The sequence below is a fragment of the Cygnus olor genome, chromosome 6, assembly GCF_009769625.2.
Source record: "Cygnus olor isolate bCygOlo1 chromosome 6, bCygOlo1.pri.v2, whole genome shotgun sequence".
Classification (NCBI taxonomy): Eukaryota; Metazoa; Chordata; class Aves; order Anseriformes; family Anatidae; genus Cygnus; species Cygnus olor.
This window is the reverse complement of record NC_049174.1, coordinates 18,197,700-18,221,858: the sequence shown is the minus strand read 5'-3', so window position 1 is coordinate 18,221,858 and position 24,159 is coordinate 18,197,700. Positions and strand designations below refer to the sequence as shown.

General features: G+C 36.0%; 1 protein-coding gene across 2 annotated transcripts in view; it reads right to left on the bottom strand.

The window, feature by feature from the left end:
• OLA1 (Obg like ATPase 1) overlaps positions 1-24,159 on the bottom strand; it is a 109,282-nt gene that overhangs the window by 28,768 nt on the left and 56,355 nt on the right. For both annotated transcript variants that reach the window (XM_040562041.1, XM_040562040.1), the window contains exons 5-7: positions 23,584-23,759; positions 11,775-11,855; positions 11,415-11,512 (exon numbers count right to left, since the gene is read on the bottom strand). In XM_040562041.1, the coding sequence (XP_040417975.1) occupies positions 11,415-11,512; positions 11,775-11,855; positions 23,584-23,759 (355 nt within the window). The remainder of the gene's footprint in view (positions 1-11,414; positions 11,513-11,774; positions 11,856-23,583; positions 23,760-24,159) is intronic.

Below are 24,159 nucleotides of genomic sequence, written 5' to 3'. Positions count from 1 at the left end.
GACATCAAGATTCTATTAAATAAAAACAGGTATGGATTTAATGAGCCTCTGAAATAAAACAAGCTGGAAGAACCATCACATGTTTTAGATCCACAACATTTTGTAGGTTTTCAATGTATTAGGTGTTAAGATTATTTATTTTAATAAAAGCCATTTGTTTGGACTTAAAATTATTTTAACCTCAGAAGTGTAACACTGTGCCAGTACATGAAAACCTAAGTGAAACTTTATCAAACGGATCTGATTAATCCATTCTCACTGTTCAACCCAATGAAGTACAAAACCAGCACATGCATCTACTCTTTCACCTATTTATCTTCTAAGTATCTCTTCAATTTTTAGAATTAATTATTATTTAGTATTATTGCTGGAACGCAGTAAATCCCAAACTTTATCTTATTGTAATTTCTTACCAAATTAACAATAATTAAGGTCAAGCATTGGTAACAAAGGGTAAATAAACTATCAAATGAGATATACTATGAAATAAGCTATCAAATGGGATAGATCTCCCATTAAAATGATATAACCCACAAACTCTTCTCTTCAATTTAAACATGAAGAAGCACCTATTCTTGGTTTTAGAACAAGTATACATAAAACCAGTGACTATAAACGTGTGGACATCAGTCGTTATTAATCATTATAGGAAACTCAAATTATGAAAACAAAATACTCTGCCAAAACTTTAAAAGGTAAGTAACCATTCTTGGGAAAAAAGAGCAATGAAAAGAAAACATATATCCATATACTTAATATATAAAATCAAGCTATAAATAACCACAAAATAAAAAGCTTTTAATAATTTTTACAGCATCATATTTTCAAAAATAACTGTCAATGAAAAATGTCTGTCAACTGTAAAACAAATAATTTACTTCAGCACAAAAATAAACTTGAAAAATGCATGCCAAACCAAAGCAGCTTTTATTTCCAACTGTATAAAAGAATTTCCTTTCAGACATTTTTCTATTTGTAATAAATAATTTTTCATTGACTGATGTTTAACATTTACTTATTTGTAGAAAGCAGCAATATTCCACAAACTGTTCTCCCAGAGAATGGGAATGCACAGATCAATCACAAAAGAAAATTTCAGGAGATATTAGATCCTAACACAAGGAATGAGAAATACTTGCTTTGCTCGTTCAGCATGGAACAGGGACGAGGACACAGCCGCTCACCTCCCTACAGTCATTCAAAGGCCTTTCTCTCCGTCTTCCAACTTCTCAATAGAACCCACACAAAAATAAACATATACTGGTGGGTTTTAAATGTCACGTCAGATATAGTGACATAGTGATAATAATAATGACCCAACAGATGTTAAAAGCAGGGCACACATACCCAAAGCATCTATTTTTTCCTTGATTTGAAAGAGCAACTTATTTGCTTCAAGGACTACATGCAAATTCTGTTTCTATGTTGTCTGGCTAACAATACTCATTCATTCTGAAAGGCGCATGGCTCTATAAGTTAATAATAAACTAATAACTTCACATACCATAACTTAGGAATACACAATTCCTATCAAACATAATACTCTTTTAAATGTGATTTTGCACAATCCTACTAATTTGTAAAGAAAAAAAAAAGGGAGCAAAATACCCTTTACTTAAAAGAACAAAAAATCCTATTTTCTAGCATAAGACCTGCTCATTAATGGGACAAATTCAAGCTAATCTTCTAGCTCATGAGCCAAACCATGGCATTTGTAGATCAGCCCCTACTCCTCTTTCCACGTCAAAACTCTCCTGAGGTTCCAATACGCAGAACAGATAACTTGATTCAGCTACAAGTATATTAGCATACAGCACTTGAACAGTAACGACAGAAGTGTAACTGGACCTTTTTAACTTATGTCACAAAAGGGGATACATTTCTACTAGTCAACAGTAAGCAGACAAACGCATCAGAACAGAGCATACATTTTGACTCTCATTTGCAATCAATGGATAATTTTTATCCCTGGGAAATACAACTGAGAAGACTATTTCACCTTACTCCCTTCTCTGGCTCATCAATGTTATTTCATGCACACAAAAAATCACTGCAGTGAAGGTGGCTGTGCTTATAATATGCAAGACGAGTAAGGAAACTTCTTCATTAGCAATGTCTCTCATCATGAATTTGAAATGTGAATGGGATTTTGACACCAACATCTACTGTCTTACATGCACAGTCAAATTGTTTTACTCCAAAATGAGTAAGAGTGAATTCACTGAAACTATTTACCATCCTGTAGACAGATGACAGCACTGATATGGTGGTTAGAACCCTAGTCTGTTCCAAAATCCCCGCGGATCTGCTGATGGGGTTGTGTTGATGATGCTCAGAACTAGTAAACCTCAACTGGAACATACTGTAAATTCCAGAATCTGGTCCTCAGCATAAAGGCTGATTTCTTAAGTTGCTTTCCCTTCCCTGTTTGTCCTTTTTGTAACAAAGACAAGTGAGGAAAACTTTTTTCTTTTTGTCTTCTACTTTATCCATTTCAATGTTTAAGTTAGTTGATTTCTCTGGGTCTGAGCACTATGACAGAAAGGTGCCTACTCCCCTAAATAGAATCTAGTCTGAATCTAATAACATAAGCCAATAAAAAGCAAGATGAGAAATCTCTGAAGCTAAAAATTTCAGCATAGAGCCTATGAAAAGGTATCAAGCTACTGAAAATACCGAACTCATTTAGCTGACAGTAAAAGTAATATGGGGCTGCTTGACTGTACCTTGTCAAAAGCTATGCACTAAACTGCAATGACATTCAGCAAATGCATTTACGACAAAAATATTCTAATAAAGAATCTATTCACAAGCTAGAAATCCTCATTTAGGCATGGGAGCAGCATGCTGTTTAGCCAATCAAGCCTGCGATACCAGTGTTCAGTGAAGGACCACAGCTACATACAGGCTACACTTAAATCACTCCAGGCACATTTGGAAAGCCTTTGACAAAGAGGACTGACAGAACAGACGATACTTCTGCAGACGTCATTCAGGAGATGACTGACGTTATTCCAGAAAAAAAAAATTACTAGACAATATCAATATTTTTATTAGGTAACTTGATTTTAAAATAGAGAGCATTCCTCCACACCCCACCACCAAAAAAAAAAAAACACACATTTTTCTATGTCACCAGCAAAGAAGCTTTTAGGGAAATAGTAAAGAAAACTAAGGCATAAAGCACAAAATTCCCAAGTGTTGGAATGCAAGCTGCAGAAAATTAAAGTAAGCCTTTCCTTTTACACAAAAAAATTGGAAGAAAGAGGAACAGTCATTTATCAGTCTTTACTTTCTCCAACTATATTATGCAGTAACAAAAATCTACACTCAGACATATCTGTGTCTCAGATTTGTTTCTGAGCTGTTTGAGCATTCTTCACTTTTAAACAGATTGAAATTTGAAAAGGATGTTGTACCTCATGATACAGCCAGAGTCCATTTCATGTCATTTTGCAATGACTTTGCAACAAAGTTTGTCATCATCTTTCACTATGTCACCACATATCATTTTCTGTGGAAGTCCCTCTCTGCTTCATTCAGTAAGCAGTGAAAAGTTGTGTAATTAATTGATTTGACACCCAACGCCAGATTATTCTCTCCCCTAGTACTATATATCCTAAGTAGAATGTGTTTATAAATGGTGACAAAAATAGTTATTGAAAATTTCCAGTTTGAATGAAGACTGTGAAAATGCAAAGTTTCTCAAATGCTTACACAGGGTATACAAATAGAGATGCCCCCTTCTTACTCCTCACTGTTTTGGGCAACTTTATCAGCAGTTATGTTTTTGCCTGTTGAAAGCTAGCACCTATTGCTTTAGATTCTGCCTATGAAAATACAAGTGCTTAAACTAAATATCACACAAGTTACTTGATTCTCAGAATTGCCAAGGTAGACTCAAAATTATTACATTATCAGGTAGCAATTCCTAAGATTACGAGCCAACTATAAAACTGGTGGAGCATCTGAACTTAGAGTTGCAGTTGTTCAACACTACTCTGCAGCCACAGAGCTGTGTTTGAAGAGCTCAGTGATGACAGCCAAAAAAGTGATGACAGACAAAATAAGACTCGAACAAACCCCAAGATCATCATCTGGAGAGAGAACAAGAAAAGGAACAGAAGATGGGAAGCAAATCTGAGTTCTTCAGAAAAGGGCTTGGGATAACATGCAGCTGGGTAAGACAGCGCTCGCACACAGAGCGCTGAAGTTGCAGAGAAGTGAGAGACACTTTCAGCACAGCCTTACTGATATGAAGTATTAAGTAGCAGCTCTTTTGCAGTACTCTGATAGCACAGTCAGCTTGAAGCACATGGATGGTCTCGGAGCATACAAGAGACTCTCTAGGAGCTAACGCACTGAGGCCTGGGAGTGCTGGGCGGGTGTTTCAAGCTGCGGTATGGAGGGCTGACATCCGCACCCTTTGCAACGCTGCACAAACAGTGCTTCACTACAGCGGTCACCCTGCTCTCTCCAGTCCGCAGTACTTGGTGAGTTGTAGAATAGCTTAAGGCTACCTTCATCTGCCTAGGACAGGCCTTGCCAAAAACTGGGAGGCTCCCTGCCACCACCACCCATTTTACCAGTTTCAAGACTCAAGATGTCCTAGGTGAATTACTGAGGCCCTATTTCCTGACTTCACAACCAGAGTTTTAGCCACTTCTAACTGCCACGTTGTAATTAAATGGGCTGAATGCTTTGAAAGCAGCTTCACCATGCAGTATTGTCCATTTTTAAAACATCCCAGAAGACTTTTTTTTTCTTTGAAAAGCTTTGCTTAGGAGCCAAAGCTTTACATGTGGCACACAGCAAACTTGGTATCAGAGATAAACCACTGCACTTCCGTGAAAATCCATCTAGATTTAGTAACTTCATAATCTATCAAAAAAAGAAAACCAAACAACAGAACACCAACTCACGTCCTCAGGAGAAAATCTCCTCAAATTTAACACTGAACAGTCTCAAAGGTTTAACCTCTTTATATGCCCCACAGCACCCGTACATGAGTGGAGCTAGATTTTTTTTTTTTTTTGGCTTGTTTGTGGTCTTTTTTTTTGCCTTGTTTTGGGGTTTGAAGCAAGGTTACCCACTGGAGATGAGAGCACGGAATCCATCTTCCCTATGCTTAGAGACAGGTCTCCAGTTCCTGCTGCTACCCAAACAATATGCATTCACATTCAAATGGGCAGAGGAAGAGGCAAAGCAAAGCGGGAAGCCTGGTGAAAGAAATCTAGTCTGAAGGACTGGACTGGAACTAAGCCAGCAAGAATGGGATGAAACCAGAGAAAAGGGAGAGAATCTGGCAAAGGTCCAAGGAGGATACTTCAGCTAGGAAAAGGCTGGAGCAAAAAAAAAAAAATGGGACAGACAGAACAACTGAATGAAAAGTCACTGGAAATGGTAAGACAGTGACAAGAAGCCAACTGGGAATGTCAGGCAAAGATGCCAGAAAGAAAAGAGATTGCAATTAGGTTGATGGGTGAGAAATTAATTTGTATTCATTAATTAATTTGTATGAGACATAATAAAGAATAGCTGTTTATTAAGCAAACAGCATGCACCATCCCCTATTAATGTATGTAAGTGCTCTATGGAAAACATATGCAAGCCTCTAGTTAAAACAAAACTGTGATGTAAGGTCTTCTGTCTCACAGGCAGCAAAGGTACGAGAGGAAATCTAAATTCTTATCTTGTTAACTCTGAATATCTGACTGTAAAATGTGTATGCCAAATGCCATTTATGCACAGATAATTATCCACTCATTACTTTTTTAAAAAAAAAAAGATTTCAGTTGTAAGGCAGGGACAAGCATTACATATTAAGAAAAATTCTAAATTTTCCAGATCCATCAGCATAGAAGAGAACCTTAAATCAACTATATCAAAGAAGCTTCTCAATACCACAATTTATAACTGAAATTTAAAGAATTGTACATTCTTGAAAATGTACATACAATTTATCTGCCTAAACATCCATTACTACATGACCTACAGTATATTTAAATATACACAACATAATCAGAAAATAAACGTAACTCAGAAGCTGAAGTTAGTGACAACAGCATTCTGCACTGACTTGGGTACCCTGCTACATGACCAATATGCTGGTATTGGTGAATAACTGTTCTAAAGGCTGTAGCTGGTTTAAGACTTCATGCGCCATGTCAAAAAGATGTACTTCTGTTTCTCTCTGCACTGCTAATGTTCATTACCTACAGGATCCCTCCTTTCAGGAGAGGAACTACGCTTAGATATCTGGTCCAATTATTATTATTTTTTTTAAGCAAAATCTGCAAAGTTCATGCATTTCAGACAGCTTTTGGAAAAGGCTGAAACATAGACAGTGGAAAGAGATGGTTTTTGTGGAACTAACATTGAGATGTTTCATATTTTTATTTAGTCACCATTCTTTCAATTGTAAAGAAGGTGGAGCTGGCCCACAGCTGTTCTTTGTCTGTATTTCCTGTAAATCTATTTATTAGGAGAAGGATTCTTAAATATACATATTGTTAATACTGCTCATTAAAATGTTTTGTTTCATGATATGTCACACCAATGTTACCATTTTCATTAATATTTGCTTGTTTTACATGTCTTTTGGAAGGTTTCAAACTGAAATGTAGGTGAAATGCTATGGAACAATTTGTACTTTTTTTTTTTTTTTTAACCATATAGATCAAATATTCACTGCTAAGAAATCCAGGAAGAATCTATACAGAGAAAATATATTCAGGACTTCTCTAAAAGCAGACATTATTTAAGGGTGGATGGGGAAGTTTTGGAGCTGAAGGGTATTTTTCATATTGAGTTGTGTTTGTTTTTTTTCCAAGTTTTCTTTTCTTGTTTTTAACAGGCGTGCTGAAGACATGAAAACCTTCTGGATATCGTTTCTTTTCCTCTCAGTCCTCTTGCACTGAGTCCTCTGCACTCTAAGAGCACACGAAGTTACCTTGCTGTTTTGCTAAGATGGAGAACACACAGCTATCAGATCTGTTCTAGCAGTGGACATGTACCCACAGAAGTAAGACCAAGAACATTAAGTCTCCAGTCACCACCAGGTGCTAACTTTCTTTCCTAAGTAGTCTAAAAGTGAAAGATTGAGCAAAGCAGATAAATTCATGCACAAGCCCATTGGGTCTTCCTTGTAGTTTACCCTTGACATTTTTTTCTTCGTGTCTTTTTTTTTTGTTATATTTGGAACATCTGAAGCAATATGGAAAAGATGAATGAAAAAGGATTATTCACTCTCATACTACAAGATCTAAGGAGCATCAAATGAAATTATGATGTGGCAGATCCAAAACAAGCATAAGGAAGTACTTCTCCATATAGCACATAGTTAAACTGTGGAAGTCCTTGCTCCACGATATTGGGATGCCAAGAGTATACTTAGGTTGAAAAGGTCAATGGCTAAATTTATAGAATAAAAATCAAAAATTATTAACCATATCACATCTCGCTTAGTCAGTTCTACACTAACGGATTGCAAGAAGCTGGGCACATATACTCTATTTGCTTAATCTGTACCTATACTCTTCCCTGGACATCTGCTAGTGGCCTGTCAGAAACACGATACCAGAAAAAAGAGACCTTTCATCTCACCTAATTGTGGCTCTTCTAGCTTAAGAACATAACAAACGCTATAAAAATTAACAGGAAGAGAGTTATTCATTACAACCAACGCACCTTCTTTAAACACATAGGAATAAGATATGTGAAGAGTTACCCTATCCCATCACAACCCAACTTGTTCATTAACAAGATGCCTACCCTAACATTCTGAGAAAGAACCCTTGATAGTAATGTTAACATAAATTTGGATACTCAAGAAGTCTGAATTGTTTTAGAAAACAGTATACAAAGATCTGTATCAAGTCTCAAACAACTTAATTGTGACACTATACATATTCCTAATTTCATGCTTCATATTAGCAAATCTTTAACATCGTAGTCAGCTATTTAAGTTGCATTCTATGCATAGACTGAAGAAAAAAATAAAAATCCAATTGTTTAGACCTGAAGAGTTGAGTCAAAAGATTAGCCTGACACATAACAATGTTTCTGGTGCCCACTGCAAAGAATCATTCCCAACCGCTGCAACGAACAGTATGCTAAGTACAGTCCACTACATCCACTTATTAATTAGCTCAACACGTTTCATAATTCAATTTCATATTATGATCTGCTAAAAGCATCCTCTTCAGCAAGACCAAAACATAAACCTTTAATGAGGTGAAGGGCTGACAAGTCTTATGTCCTGAGTTTACTTTACATCTTGTAACTCAGAAAGCAGTTTTAATTGAAAAAGAATAAGCTCATTTAGAATACTATCACGATGAAGCTCAAATACACGCTTATCATGTTAAGGTGGTAATATAACCATATAAAAATCATTAGGATTTATAAAAAGAAGGGATTAAGTATTCACTTAGAGCATGGCAATATGTAGTAGGAACAGTTTCAGTGGATTCCTCTATACAACATCATGATTACTGTCATCTGATCATAACACAAGTGCAACTAACACAGCTGCCATGTCAGCTTCTCTTCAGGGGCTAGGTCTTAATCATAAATCAACTGAATGACTAATTCAACATTGTTAAAACCAGCAAGTAGCTGCTTGGAGCCATTCCAGTTTTTACATCTTTCAAAAGGTCAACACACCTACTCAGACACACAATAGTCCTATCTTTCACTGTGTTTTCTTCTTTTCTAGGATTGAAAAATAACATGTTAGCACTTAAATGTGTGTTTTAGCTAACAGTTAAAATGTTCATTAATTCTGAAAGAATGACCCACTAAAACAAAAAATTTTTAGTTTTCCTCTCATACCCACAAACAAAACACCTCTCCTCTTCTTTGCTGTTTTAAATACTTCTATAGTTGTAAAAGTCTTACAAAAACATTTTTACTGCTGAGCATTTCCTGCATTAACCTTACTTTTGTTACAGTAATATTACAAATTAGGCTCAGAAATAAACTTTTTCAAGTTGAACGACAAGTCTAAATGTGGCTTACATTTCAAATGTGTACCTCTGCCCCTCTAAATAGTAACAAAAATCACAAATTAAGTGGCATCTAACGGCAAAATATATTCTAATCATTTACATCTGCTTGCACCATACAAATGGCAAAGCCTACCGTTAGCATCCTTCATAGAAAAAAATTATTCTGCTCTTAAATATAAAAGCTATGTTGCATAAACAGAGGATTTAAAGCTGTAGCAGAGTGGCTGAATGAAGGAAAATGGCAATCTTTCTGGTTCTAGTAGATGCCTTTCCCTATCACACAATGTTTCCCACTCATAAATACATGACAAATACTTCCTCAATCATTTTTTACGAGCAGGGATGCACAGGGGGTAGTCAATGGCTAGCTTGAGGGAAAATAGGAACAGCAGGAGGCAGAAACTGTACTGAAAATGGCTATGTGGTAAATTCTCTTCTGGAACATCACTCAGCTACCCAGGCTTTGATCTTTCAGCTACAATTACACTAACATCCATGAGATCTGGATATACTTTTTTAAAACTAAATCATTAATTGTAATAGAAACAGTTAAACCATTTCATTATATGACTTCTCAATTCAAACATCTGATTTTTTTTTACAAATTAAAAATTGTAATTTATACAAAGATTTGCTTTCAATTGGGTTTAACTATGTCATCATCACAACCAGTCTCAAAAAAACCATGGGGTGACTGGCGACAGCTAAATCACAGACTGGCGTCTCCTAAGTAGTCTGTCTACCATTAGGGTCTGGGAAATGGTATTTACTGTACAATTAGAGCCAGTGAGCTCTACCTGTAATCATCCAAATACAGGTGTGAGGATCCTTTTTGGACAGGGAAACCGATGCATCCATTTTCACATAAACTTCCGCATCTGTACTGTTATAGCAAACCTTAGGAAACCTCAACATTTGTACTTGGGGAAAAAAAAAAAATCACCTAACAGAGCAAGTGCTATTACCCAGATTTTAAAGACTTTCCTGGATATAACCACTTTCAATGTTTAAACATTCCTACATACAAAACATTTAAAGAATTAATAAATTAACAACTATAAAATTTGACCAAACATGAAAAACTGAGATTATTACATCGTTTACCAAGTTCAATCCAAAGTCTGTGTTTTGGGGCTGACACGGGTTCCTATTTAATAGATTAAATTTTGTTCTTTAATACTAACACAAAATTTCTTGGAGTATCATAAGGACAGTTTTAGTTGCAGTAATTTCACAGAATTTATTCTAATGATTTATTGGAGTTAACCATCTGACATTAATTATTGTTTTGGCTTCCAGTCTATGAATGTTTATTTTTCAGTTTAAAGCCTTCTCACTCTTTGATATCATATGGAAATGAGAATTTTTAATGGAAAATTGAAACCATGTGCATCTAAGTACTTAATGAAGTACAGGGAGAAACAGAGGGTGTACTTTAGGAGAATTCAGATATTCCGCTTTGGATACTTTTGATTTGTTTGGATGAGTTACATGCATATATCTGTTCACAAACATGCGTTTATACATCTTCAAAGTATCTCACAAGTGAAGTGTTTAAAGATGTGAATACTAAAAAAATAAAAAAAGTTGTTTTTTTTAAATATACTGCTATTGATTTTTCTTCATAGTATACTATTTAAACTGTTCCCTCCTCCACAAACCAAATATTTATCCCATATAGAGCTTCCTCTGACATGCTAAATGCTGTACTTCTCAACAGCAGATTCCCACCATATGTCTACCATTCTAGGACTGAATCTTCAACTAGTTCATTGAATGTCTGATAGATTGATTTCATAACCATAATGTACTTAAGTCATAATATTGATGTCAGGAATACGTGAACAAAACCTGCACTGTTTGTGGCATTAAAGACCATCAAGGCAGGACTATACACAGTAAGCAAAGTGCAAGCAGTAGCAAGGAAACAAGGAACCCAACTGCAAACAGAAGTGTACTGTTAAAATGTGCAATTTTGCCACAGTTTGAAAGCCTTCTGTGCAACTCACATAGCTTTACTCCTCTGGCATTCAATTCATTCCCTTGGAATGAAAAAGATGTTGTTCAGACGATCAGCATTATACAACAAGATAAAAATGTGTGTTTATTTAAATCTGTAGTTCTAAATCAAAGCTGTTTTCTTCATAGTTAATGGATTCACATAAAAATATAGGGAAGGAAAATATATTGTTTTCTATCCTACACTTTCATTCAGGGTTTCACCATATGCATTGTACTCAGCAGCATATCAGTGGGAGCACAACAGGCAAAAAAAAAGTGCAATGTTAGTTTTTATTCCTATTTTAATTAATATACTTTGATCTTAATGAGCAAGGAATTATTCGCCATTGAAAAAAATGTGAAATAGAAATAAATCTAGATATTTGACCTGAACACACTCACCATTTGTTTTTCTTTCTTATGTAGTCTTTTTCAGAGAGGTTCACCAAGTAGATCATTGGTTTTGAAGTGAAAAACAAATGCTTGTTCAAAACATCGATCTAGAAGTGAAAATACAAGAGGAGAATTTTAAAAACAAGTTATACCAACTTAATTTTAGGACTATTTTCCTCATGGCATTTCTGAGAAGGCTACAGAATTAAAGTTTAGTATGTAGATCACACTGACAAACACAGCACTGACTGATAAATTTAACATTCAGTACACTCTGAATATGAATTCTTTAAAAAAACTTTTAAAAGAGAAGACAGTAACAGGTAGCAAAATTAGAAGTCAATTCATGGGATAATACTTATAGCCTACCTCTTTGTCATTCCAATCATGATAGAAGCGGACAGCTTTCTTTTCATCTATTACCCAGGTTTTGATTTTGCACATTACGTCCTATGCAAGATCAAGAAAAAACAAAGTCAAAAACTCAGCTGGATATCAGACAATTCTCTTCCACAAACACGGCGTGTATACATTAAAATTCAAAATGTACAAACGAATTAAAAATTAGCATCTTTTAAAAACAATTTTTACTACCCCAGAAAAATAAAAATTCCTGCTTTGAGTCACTAAAGAGAAATAGCAACTACTGAAGAAATACAAATCACATAATCAGAAAGTTAAATACATACTATCCAAGTATCATCTCTCGCCATCATGAAAATTAGCAGAGCTCATAAAACATATGTAAAAATTGGTACATTTTAGATTGCTTTTCAAACTCAGTAAGACGCGACATTTCAGCATCCAGCGGGAGAGACCACGTACAATATAAACATGCCATTAAGAAAAGGGAATGGGTGGGGAAAAAACACCACGAATATATTTTTTTCGATTGTTAGCAAAAGAAATTGAGCCTATTATTGATGATCCACCCTTCAAGAAATTAATTCAAATGGCCAGAGCCCTTTTATTCCGCATTAATTTTTTGCCAACACCTTCTCCCTCCCCCCCAAAATGAAACCTGCCAAAGCCTCCATTACACAATGGCAAGAGCCTTGCACTGGTGACCTCCAACCAGCTGCATTCACTTTCAGAACATCTCTCTCTGCAGGAAATCTAAAGGCCTTTTAGTTAGCAAGCTAGTGTGCATTCAGAAGGAGTAACTGCAGGAAGAGCCCAATGTGCTTTGTTTCTCTGGCCTTTCTTCACAGAAAGATTAATCATCTGTGAAATGGAAACGGCAAACAGCAAGTGACACAAACTGAACCCTTCAAGCCTTTCCTCATCAGTTTTGTGGTGCTGAATCTGAAAGCTGCGTGTGGCACGGCTCTCCTTACAGGCAGGTGTTAATAAAAGGCTCTTGGGTCTGAAAGGTCAAACTTGGCTCTTCTAGGAGTAGTACATTTCAGAGTCGATTTTTTCTGGTAGATAATTTATGATCATGCTTTAAATAATGCATTTTTGGGGGTTATAATTGACACAACGGAGAATTAAGGTATTTGAGATACAAAGAAGCGTTCCCGAAACCGTTGCGCGCACAAAATTTTTTACACTTAACACTATGCGGCTGAAGCATATTATAAACAACCACAAATAACATCAGTATTTACTACAGTCTTTCCTAGTCAAGCACTTGCTGCAGCGAAAAACAAAGACAAAGCTCTTCAAAATCTTCAGATCCTGATTTGAAACCCTCCAGGAACATGACTCCCCACAGATTTTAACAAGGAAGGGGCAAGCTAAAACTTTTAATGAAATCTAACATGTTCTGACGAAGAATAATCACTTTTACTCTCCTATAAGTGAATTTCACTCATAAATGTTTAAAAGTGGCTAATATAACACCATTTCCTACAAGGAGAAGATCAAAGTGCTATATTACAAATGCATTATGATTAAAAAAGCACTGTGCAGCTTTGCTATTAACTGTTCTTTAAACCCTAAAAGGCTTCCCATAGATCTCACTTGGCACTGCATATACAACCTTTGACAAGTAATGTAGACCATTTTTATTCATTGCCTAAAATTGTAGGCAATTATGTGCGTCACACTGGCCACCTGCAAATTCTGAATGCCTGCTCCAGTTGTCAGAGCAAAAAACTAATGTCGGAGGGGATTAATCTAGGGGGAGAGAGTCCTCTTTAATGGCTCCAGCAGGTGAAATGGCCCAGCTGGTTACTGTGATGAGTGGCCAGAACAGCTTATGTAGAGACATGCAACAAGATTACACATAAAGAAAACCACGGTGCCATCTTATCTTTAACCCTATCTGCTTTTTATTTTTTAATTAATCACTACAAACGAGGCAAGGGAAGCAGTTCTAGCAATAGGTGCCTTTCATTTAAGATCTTTATCTTCAGCTTTTGTTTAAATAGACAAAAAAAAATCAACGCAATTTCGAATTCCTGTCCAGCAGTGAAGGAATTCTGACTACCTGATATTTCAGGTTTTTAAATAATTCTATAGGCACCTACCACGTGGTTCTCGGCATTACAATTCCCGTCCAACAGCAACTCATTATCGCATATAAATTAGAGTCAATAAAAAATTTACAGAAGAGAACACTATAGCAAGAGTTGTCAAAGCCAATTTTTAGGCTTAAGCAACAATAAGGTTTTTTTTCAATCTGACTGTAAGGGTAGCTACATAATGTGGAACCTCCAGAAAATTTCAAGAATCAATACAACAAATAACATTTGCTCTTTCTAAAGCATATCTAAGCACAGAGATGTCAATCAGAGATTCCCTTCCCCATTCAACTGGCTACTTATAGCTACATGTCTAAGCCAATTTTGAAACAGACCTAATTTTTCAGAGTTCAGTTTGAGGTACCCAACTTTATGCAGTTCACAGCTGTTGTTCCAGAGGAATATATTGCGTGGCTAACTTCTACAGAGAAGGCTAACAAACCCAACCTGCTGCGCAGAACTGACAGCTGTATGCATGCAAGCCTGCTTCAGTTTTACAGAGAAAGTGGCGAAGTATTGGAAAGCTTTCTTTAAAAAAAGGACAAACTTATTAGCAAACATAACATCTATGTTCAAAGCTGGTGAGGCAGGAAGACACAAAGAAAAAAGAGTGGAAATGATTATTCAGAGTCAAATTTTCTCTGACAGAGTACCAGGACAGCCGCACCCAGCAGAATTTAAGGCAGGCAGCCCACAACTCATATGACACATGAGACAGATGAACTCCGATTCCCCTGCACCAGTGGCGGTGGCCCCTTTACATGAGATTTAATATGATCCCTTAACAACAAATCTGTAAAGCGCTAATAACAACATGAAGAAAGGCAACTTTTCCCACGTATTTCCTGTTCTCTCAGCCACCCCAAAACTCTAAACAAACACGCAAAAAGCACGTTTTCAGGCTGTATTTCATTTAGCACTATTTTTACTTTTCTTAATTGTTTCTATTTAGGCCTGGCGAAAGAATATGAACTGACCTTTTTATCTTCACTCTCATTTTAACAGTTATTTAAACACTTTTAGTCATTACTCTAGTTAACTCAGAGATGCTTAATAACAGAACACAGAGCAATGATCCACTTTGTTTCATTAGGTCTGGCCTTCCCAGTTGTGTGCTGCGAGGCCAATCTGTCACCAGCAGAACGATCCCCTTCTCCTTCTTTGATGAGAGGGGTACTCTGGTTCCGTTTTTCAGATAGCAACATTATACCAAGCATCATTTAAGAACACCATCAAAAAAGCCTCCAAAATCCAATTTAGTTACGATTGTCAAAGCACACGAAGTACAGCAAACATCATGAATATCAAATACCACTGTTTTAAACATTAGATCATTTCTGACTATACCCTTGGCAGTATATTTAGCACATGTGGATACTTGGTATATTTAGCCGTATGCAGTACAGAGATTTTAATTTAGGTCCTGCTCTCCTTTTCAAATGAAGGCAAGTAGTCAACCCAGAAATGTTAAGCAGGACCTTAACAGTAAGTCCCAACAGTATAAAATACCATAAAGAAATACATTTAAATTGCATTTAGCAGATTTATCAAGACATGCTCATGAGACACTACTGTGTAGAAAAATGTGCATATATTAATAAACTCTCTGGATGGATGATAGTTATAACATGTGCCAATGCCAAATTCTTCTTACAGCGTGAGGGACTAAACTAAAGCTTGGAAAACTCACTTGCCTACTTGGCATCAGAGAATTGTGAGGTTTTTGTTGGAAATTAGCAGGGCATGTAATTAACTTCCGCAAATTTAATAAAGAAGTAAGCAGTCGTGAGGATTATCACTTCACACTTCAAAGTGCAAGTGAACTCTCCATGATTTTGCAGGCAGTGCAAAAGTCTCCGCTACTACAGAGACTAACTGTGAATACAGGCCTCTTTCCTTCCCCCAGACAAGAGATGTCTAGGAAACAGGGTGCTTCTTAGCACCTTGTTTGCCTCAGTACTTCCAAGATGTAATGACTGACCAACTACCTGTGAACACATCCGCTTTTGAAGTGTTTAATTAAAATATTTCAATTTAGGCATTGCTATACTGAAGTAGCAACATGGCAAATGAGGTGAAATTGGCCAAATTCCATCAATTTCACTGTTGTGTTTCTCTGAAAAACTATAAGTACTACCTAAAACATTACCTGTAGCTCTTAGTTAGCGTCCCTCATTTCATACAGGCTGACAGCATAGCATGCCAGCAGGAAAGGTAATAGTGTAAAATATATTCAGACTTCCCTAAGGAATCTGGCTAAGTGACATATAAGTGTTTAATTAAAAAACAAACACTGCATACACTAAATGCCATCAACACTACCTAACTAGTAGGTCTAGAGTGTAATGTAGATAGAAAATCTACAGTGTGTTTCCAGAGCGGTGCTCCAAATAAATTACTTGCATATTGCTACTTAACTTTCATCATCACCCTAAAAAAAATAATGAAAAAGACCATTTTAATGACACAGATTACAAGAATAAATGACTAAAAACATGAATCACACATGTAGTGACCAGAACTGTCAAACATTGTTTGCTTTCACTAAATCTATCATTAGAATAAATTCAAGCTCATACGGGTAATGGGTGGGGGACAAGGAAGGGTGGACAAAGTATTTACTATGTAGAGGACCTGCCCCTTGCAAGAGAGACTAAGACTTGAAGGTTACAAGATTAGGCTTTAGTTACTGTACTGTAACTAAAAAGACTAATGAAGTCTTTGAGTACATAAATACTAATGTCAAATGTGAATACTTTCACGCTTATCTGATGAAATACCAAAAGATGGGAGAAAAATTATAAAAGGTATTAAAAAAAATGCTAAGATATGAAGATTTCACATGCTTGAATCTCACCAAAAAGTCAGGGCTTTTCACACTAGCATGCAGAAAACACATGGCTGAAAGCTGAAGGTTGACAAATACAAACTAAAAACATGTTTGTTTGTTTTTTATTTATTTATGAACAGTAAAGTTAATTAATCACTGGCACGGCTTATTCAAGTTACAGTAATTTATCTCTCCCTAGAAAATATTTAAGTAAAGGTTATTCCCCCCCCAAAAAAAAAGTTTAAACACACCTGTGAGAATTAAACTGAGATATGCAGGGGATCAAAACAGATCATTATTATTCCATCTGCCTTTCAAAATAGCTATGGTGTTTATTTAGTCACAGGTACAAACTACTCTATTTGAGGTAAAGAGTAGTCCTAGCCAGTTAAACTGTGCAGCTCCAGGAACAATTTATCACACCCACAACAGTTTCCTTGTTAACACAACGAAATGTATGGTGATCGCAGTCCTGTTCATAGCTTTCCTGGGAAAATCTTTTTCAGTTCTAGCTAGCATAGCCTCATCTCTGTACTTTTCTGAGAGGTTTCCTGGTGATGTAGAAGAGCAGGACTGAAGTGATAAAGAAAGAATTTATTGTAAAAGCAATGTTTAGAAAGGCAGTATTTTTAAAAAACAATTCAGACAAATTTTGCAGTTAAAAAAAGGTTAGATTGTGTTTTTCAAATACGTTAAGTGCTTAAATAAGCTGTAGCAGCCAGGTGCAAGAAAGAGAACAAGTCAGGTACTGCAACAACTGGAGTGACAATGAGCTCCTCTGTGGTACAAAACAATGTCTAATCTCTTACAATTCCCTTGCTCACTGACTTTAATAAAAATACAATGGGAGAAGTAATGGATTTAGGACAAGTGTATTATCCTTTCTTCTATTCAATACCTCCTAACAGAGCCAGTACAAGCTGTACATGATATAAGGTTTACTCAGAGCTAGATGCCAATAATGTTTATGAACCACTGCAAGTACTTTCACCCAAAATATTCTAAAACCATTCCAGGCAACGTAACTCATGTTAATAAGCTCCAAATTCTTTCCTGTGTTGGTCAGCCTTGCAAGTTTTAAGGCATATACATTAAAAAAAAAAACTTGCAGATTCTCAAAGAAAAAAGGATACAAATACAGAAATCAGTCTATCTGCAAGTGATTATTTCATTCATTTCAGGAATTCAGAACACGGAAATTGTACTGAAAAGTGACATATCTTCTCCACACATCCACTGAACTTTTCTTACTGCATTTGTGTACACACACTTATTTCCAAAGAAATCCATGTGCGAACGTATTTGTTCTAAAAGTGAATTAATCCAACTGAAAAAGATGCCTTTTCCAGAATACAACTATTCATATATGAAGTTGTTCTGGTGATACGTATCGTCTATTTACAAGTTACAACTGTGGCTCGATCTAGACACTCCCAGAGACACATTATTTTAAACCACTATTCAAATCTATGCAGGGAAGATCAGCCTTGACAGAAAGTATTTAAGCATTGACTTCTCTTTGTCTACTGATAATACCAAAAGAAATCAAAACGTGTATTTATACATTATGTACTTCCACCTCAGGCTTTTCTACCAATTAATTCACAAACATCTGCCATGAATATTTTCCTGTTACATTCACAATGTTCTTCAGAATAAACTTTAATTTCCTTTAAATACCACATTAAGCACAGTAAATGGTCCACTGAAGATTTTAGGCATAATTACGTGCATCAAGAACACAAATATTTTCTTGATTCCCTATGATTTAACATTTAAGTTACTAATTGTTAACAGCCATTGGCAAAAAATGTGTCAATAACGTACACTCTTCCTTTCCTTCCATCTCCAGTGGAACAAACTGACCTCTCAAACTTTCCTCACAAAAGCAGACGAAAGCAACTGACAAAAAAAAAAATACAATTCACTACTGTATTTATCTTCAACTTGGAACAAAAGAAAGGTGAAAATTCCCAACTGACATCATCAGTTAGATGAAATAAGAGTTCATCCATCCGTGAGAACTCTGGCGAGTGCGTGCGGTACGAGGTCAGTGAATTTTGCTCAGTGCAATCCCATTCATCAGAATATCGCGGGAAAGAAATATTTTCACCCTCTTTTCATCTAGCATAGTGGTAATGAGAAGCAACAGAATCTACCACCTCTCTGCTGTTTGTGAATCATCTCCCAAACAGTACTGGTAATTTTAAATGAAGAGAAACGACTTTCGAACAGTTACTGTATTATCAGGACAGGACCAATATGTTAAATGGAAGGGAGGAGGGAGGAAGGACCATAGATTACATAGACACAAGATATCTGCTGACAGGTGTTTATGCTCTGGGGTGTTTGTCACTGTATCAATTACTAATTTATCATCCACTGCAATAACAAAGCAAAGCTTGATTTGTTTCCTCTGCACTAGATGGTTCTAATACCATGACATTAAAAGGCATCTTTAATTCTTTTCATAATTGCAATTACTTTTGTTCTTAAAAAGTGTTTAATTTCAAAAGCTAACCTTATTTTCAAGTTGACAGACTTTGACAACAGAATTTAGATGTCTTGCAGAACTTACAAAAGCATCCTTTGAACTGAAAACTGGAAGTTCAAATGCAGTGGACATTGATACTGACCTACTGTAAAAGCTGCCTTTCAGCTGAAAATTGGAAGCTCAAATACTGCAGACATTGATCCTGACCTAAAGATTTTGTCTTCATATCACTGAAGTCAACAATCTGTATGAACTCAACTACAAATAATATTCTTGTGGTCAGATATATAAATCGCTATACCATTACCACTAAGAATTATTCTGTGCTGGAATTCAAGATTTGGAGCACTAACAAAGGATTGAATGAATAGCTATCAATTGCAGGGGGTCAATCTCTAAGGACTAGAATTGAATCACGCGGGAAGGGTAATGGAAGAGAATCCTGTAATAATGTTCACTTAACTGTATTATATTGTATTAACTTGAAGACCTCCGTTTCCAGGACTGAAAATCCTATAAATCAAATATATATATATATACACATACATGTACATATATATATATTTAAAACAAGATCTATAAGTTTACGTACTTGAATTTTACTTTGAAATCTCCTGCTACCCAAAATGACAGATGAATAAGCTAATAATAAAGAAGTTTAACTCAACTTCTTTCTCATGTCTCTGCAGATACCAGCACCAAGCAGATTTAAAATATAAAATCAAAATTACTCTAATTTCTGAAGTGATTCTCATACCATTTTAGTACATTCTGGTATTGGGGATATTTCTGTTCTATAATATCTCATTTAGAAGGTTATAGTCAAAACAATACATGAAGATATACTGAGTCTGAAAGAATAGTACCCTTAGTAAAAAAAACAGACAATCATTTCTAAGAAGCCTGTGAGAAGAACACTTGCAAAACACAAAAATGAATGTGAAGGAAGCTATTCCGTGTCTATGTCAACAGTGCATGTTGCTGATCTTGGACCATATTGTGTCATTGATTTTTAAGTAGAACTTGAAAATGATTTCATTGATGGCTCCTTAACAGCAGTTGGCTATTTTATTTCTGCTGACAGGGGATTGAGAAATCAATTCTGTGAGAGACAGCACGAACAGTTAACACTGTATTCAACTGCAAAGCCAGGTCACTGCGCAAAGGTGAACTTACCAACTGTATGCAATGTGGGCTTACATGAAGAAAAAATAATTAACAAGTTAGAGCACAGGTGTGAAGACAGGCAATCGAATAAAAATCTCAGATTTAAGAATTGCTGGCTGATACAGACTGACAATTTTTTTTTTTTTCCCTCTACGCCTTTTGGAGATTTCAGACTATCAAGTTACAGTTGTGGAGGCTTACTGATAAAGAAGAGAATCCTCTCCTCTAAAGCAGAAGATTCATATTTATGAAATAAAAAGAATGACTTCCACTTTCAATTAGGTTCCATGAAGCTCAAAGTGAAATCCCCATTGATGCCAACAATAAGTTTACACAGGTCACACAGATTATAGTCACTCTGAAATAAGTAACTTTTTCTTAGCTTTCATATTAGGCTTATTGTTATATTCAGCAAACAACCAAAGGAAAAACACGCTCAACTAAGATCAATACTATTTCTTTTCTTTCCTCACCTTCTTCTTCTTTCCCTAATCTTATATAGTTTTTCCTCAATAGATTTCAAAGTGCTCTCAAAAAAGTGGAAAGAAATGAAAAATGCAATTCAAGTGCTAGATGTTTTTGTTCAGCAGGGGAAAGAAAGCAAGTAAAAGGTCTGAAAGTGATATTGGTAAGAAAGCTTTCAGTATTTTTATTTGAATGAACCATAGAACTTTCACAACTCTCAACCAGTTAAAACGCTTAAGAAATTCTAAAGTGTCTTTACCTTAAATTCCTCCAAAAAGGATGAGAAAAAGAAACTACGAAAGAGACAGACTAAAATTTTAACACTGTGCTTAAGAAAGTTTTTCCCCTTTTAATCTCCCAGTTTTCTTGAAAGGGAAAATGACTGTGAACACTCAGAAGACAGACAAGTGCTGTTTGTTGAGCACCTCTGTTACAGGAAGAGCAGAATATTATCTATGTCTAACATTATACTGGCAAATAACACAAGAAAAGGCAAACCCTGAGTAGTTTTCCATTCCCTCCCAATTTATGAAGATAGCCTGTTTAAAAAAAATATATATCCTTAGCAGTTTATACTGCTGTCTCAATTACTTTTCTGCCCTGGGAAGAGGAAGCCCAAATACACTCTTAACAGAGAATCATCTAGGTTGGAAAAGCCCTTCAAGATCATCAAGACCAACCATCAACCTCACCTACCAAGTCCTATCACTAAACCACATCCCTAACCACCACATCTACATCTCTTAAATATGGGGACCCGACAACTCCTCTGGGCAGCCTGTTCCAATTCTGAGATTGCATGGAGGTGCAATCCTTAACTGTTTGTCTTTTTCACCACCACCACCAATTCCTTATGGTTTCTCTTACCATATGTCTAAGTCATTAACTGCACAGTTAATTCTCCAGTATATCATATAAATGCAACCACATGCCTTCACTGTGACATACAATGTTAAAGGAAAAGACAAAAAAGGTTGCAGAGGAGCAGCTCACAACCGAATGACTCAACATCTATGCAAACCCCTTCAGTGGATGGAAAACTCAGAATTGCTGTTATGATCTTACAATTACACAAGGCTATTGGCAGGCACCAGGCCTGAGGATTAATTTACCAGGAAAAGAAAAGTAACTAGGCAGACGTCTTATGGACCTTTACCATAAAGAAGTCCATTTTACTAAATTCTACTGCCCACCTTACAATTCATGCATACAAGCCACAAAGGAAGACAAGCATGATGGTCCCAAGATTAGCAGGACCTGATGCCCTACACTTCCCTGGGCATATTCTCTGGTGACTGTAGAGAACAGAGTTCCTACTTGGAGCCTTTGTCTCCACGGAAGCATTTATTTGTGCCTTTCCTTTCTGTTAAGCCACCCATTTCCATGAAACAAAAGAATTTAATACCTTTGAAACCTCTATTGTTGACAAACTCAGCTGAAACTGACCGAGTGTAACAAGCTGTTACTGAGGTTAGAACTGGCAGAGCAATGCAACTTCAAAACCTTGTGTTTTGTGTGTGTGACTTCATAAAGAAAGGCTGAAATCCCCCAAGGAATAACAGGAAGTATAAATTACAAACACAAGATGACAAAATCCATTTGACTGCTGAACTACAGATGTAAGTACTGGTTAGGAGATTGAAGGAAGAGGCAAAGAAAAGGATGAGAAACTGAAGCTGAGAAGAGACCAATTAATAATGGAGATTTTGAAGTTCTAATTGATTTAAATTGCATTTCTAGGTTTGAGTTTTTAATTTACTGTCTCCCTTGATTGTAGAATAATCTGATTTGCTGATGATACAAAAGTGGGAGGAGTGCCTGATACCCCAGAGTGCTGTGCTGCCATTCAGAAAGATCTCAACAGGCTGCAAAGATGGGCAGAAGGGAACCTCTTGAAACTCAAAGGCAAGTGCAGGGTCCCACACCTAGGGAAGAACAACCACATGCACTTGTACAGGCTGGGAACTGATCTGCTGGAAATTAACTCTGCAGAGAAGGATCGGGGGGTTCTGGTGGTCACCTGAATCTCTCTTGCCTGATGTGAAAGTCTTCAAATCATCCAAATAAGTCTCACTTAGACTAATCGAGGAATAAAATACTTCTAAAGCCAGACGAAGGCTAGTTCTTCACTAAGGGAAGTCACCAAGGAAGTGCTTTTTAAACACTGCATCTTAGAGCAGGATATTCAATTTCACATCCTACTCGCTGCCAAACACTAGTTAGAGCCAAAAAAACTTAGTGTGCTTCAATGCTGATAAACTAAAATACCAGCACTGCTGTGACAATATTTTTCTTATTAGTTGCTATCTAAAAAGCTATGGGATAAAACAATATTTTTTATTTCATAATTGCTAGGCATAAACATATTCACTTTGAGGCTATTAGGAATACAGTATCAACATCAGACTGGAACTTAACAGCAAGAATAATTTGGAAGTCACTGCTGTACTTTGAATTACAACTAAAACCCTGATCTAAGTTTGATGAAGCACTGGAAACTCATGATAAACTTGTGTCAGCAAGAAAATTACAGTTAAATTTAAAAAATGACAATTAGCTTTTTAATTGAAATCTTAAACTTTCAACACAGCAAATAATCCTTTTTTTTTTTAAACTCAGAATAATTACTTCAAAATACACAAAAATAGTAGTGGTGTTTTGTATTATGCATGTGCGATATCATGAGCAAAATCCAACAATGTAAAAATTTCAATTCAATGCAGGCAGTACTTAATGATCTATGTTTATACTTACATATTCAGGTTTCAATTTCTTGTCTCCGCCTCTCACAGCTACTTTTTCTAGCTTGTCTATACTCTGCATGATCAGTTCCTCATCTTTAAGTCGAAGTTCCTCATGTATTATTTCGATGTCTCGAACAGGATCTACACTTCCTTCAACATGAGTGATATCATCATCTTCAAATGCTCCTAAACCAAAGAAAAATTTAAGTTACGTATTAAGCTAAAAAGACAGAATACAGATCTTTAAAACAGACTATTAAGAGTCACAAGAATTTAGTATGAAAAAGTAAAGTCGGCAGGTCTGTTCTACTGCCTGTACACAACTGTTATTGGCAATATTTTATATCATACTGCTGTAGTTTGTTAATTTATGTATCAACTCCAAAATCCAAAAATTTATACACATGCATGCAAAGCATAGTGTTTGCCATTTCAGGAGAGCACTTAAGTCATCTTTAAGAGTTTTTTCTAAATAGGAACAGATTAGAGCACTTTCCTGAAAATTGGTACCACTGTATTTAACAGTATCTTATCTATCAGCAGCAAACATGGTAGCCAAGTTCAAAATCGTGGAACATTTTAATAC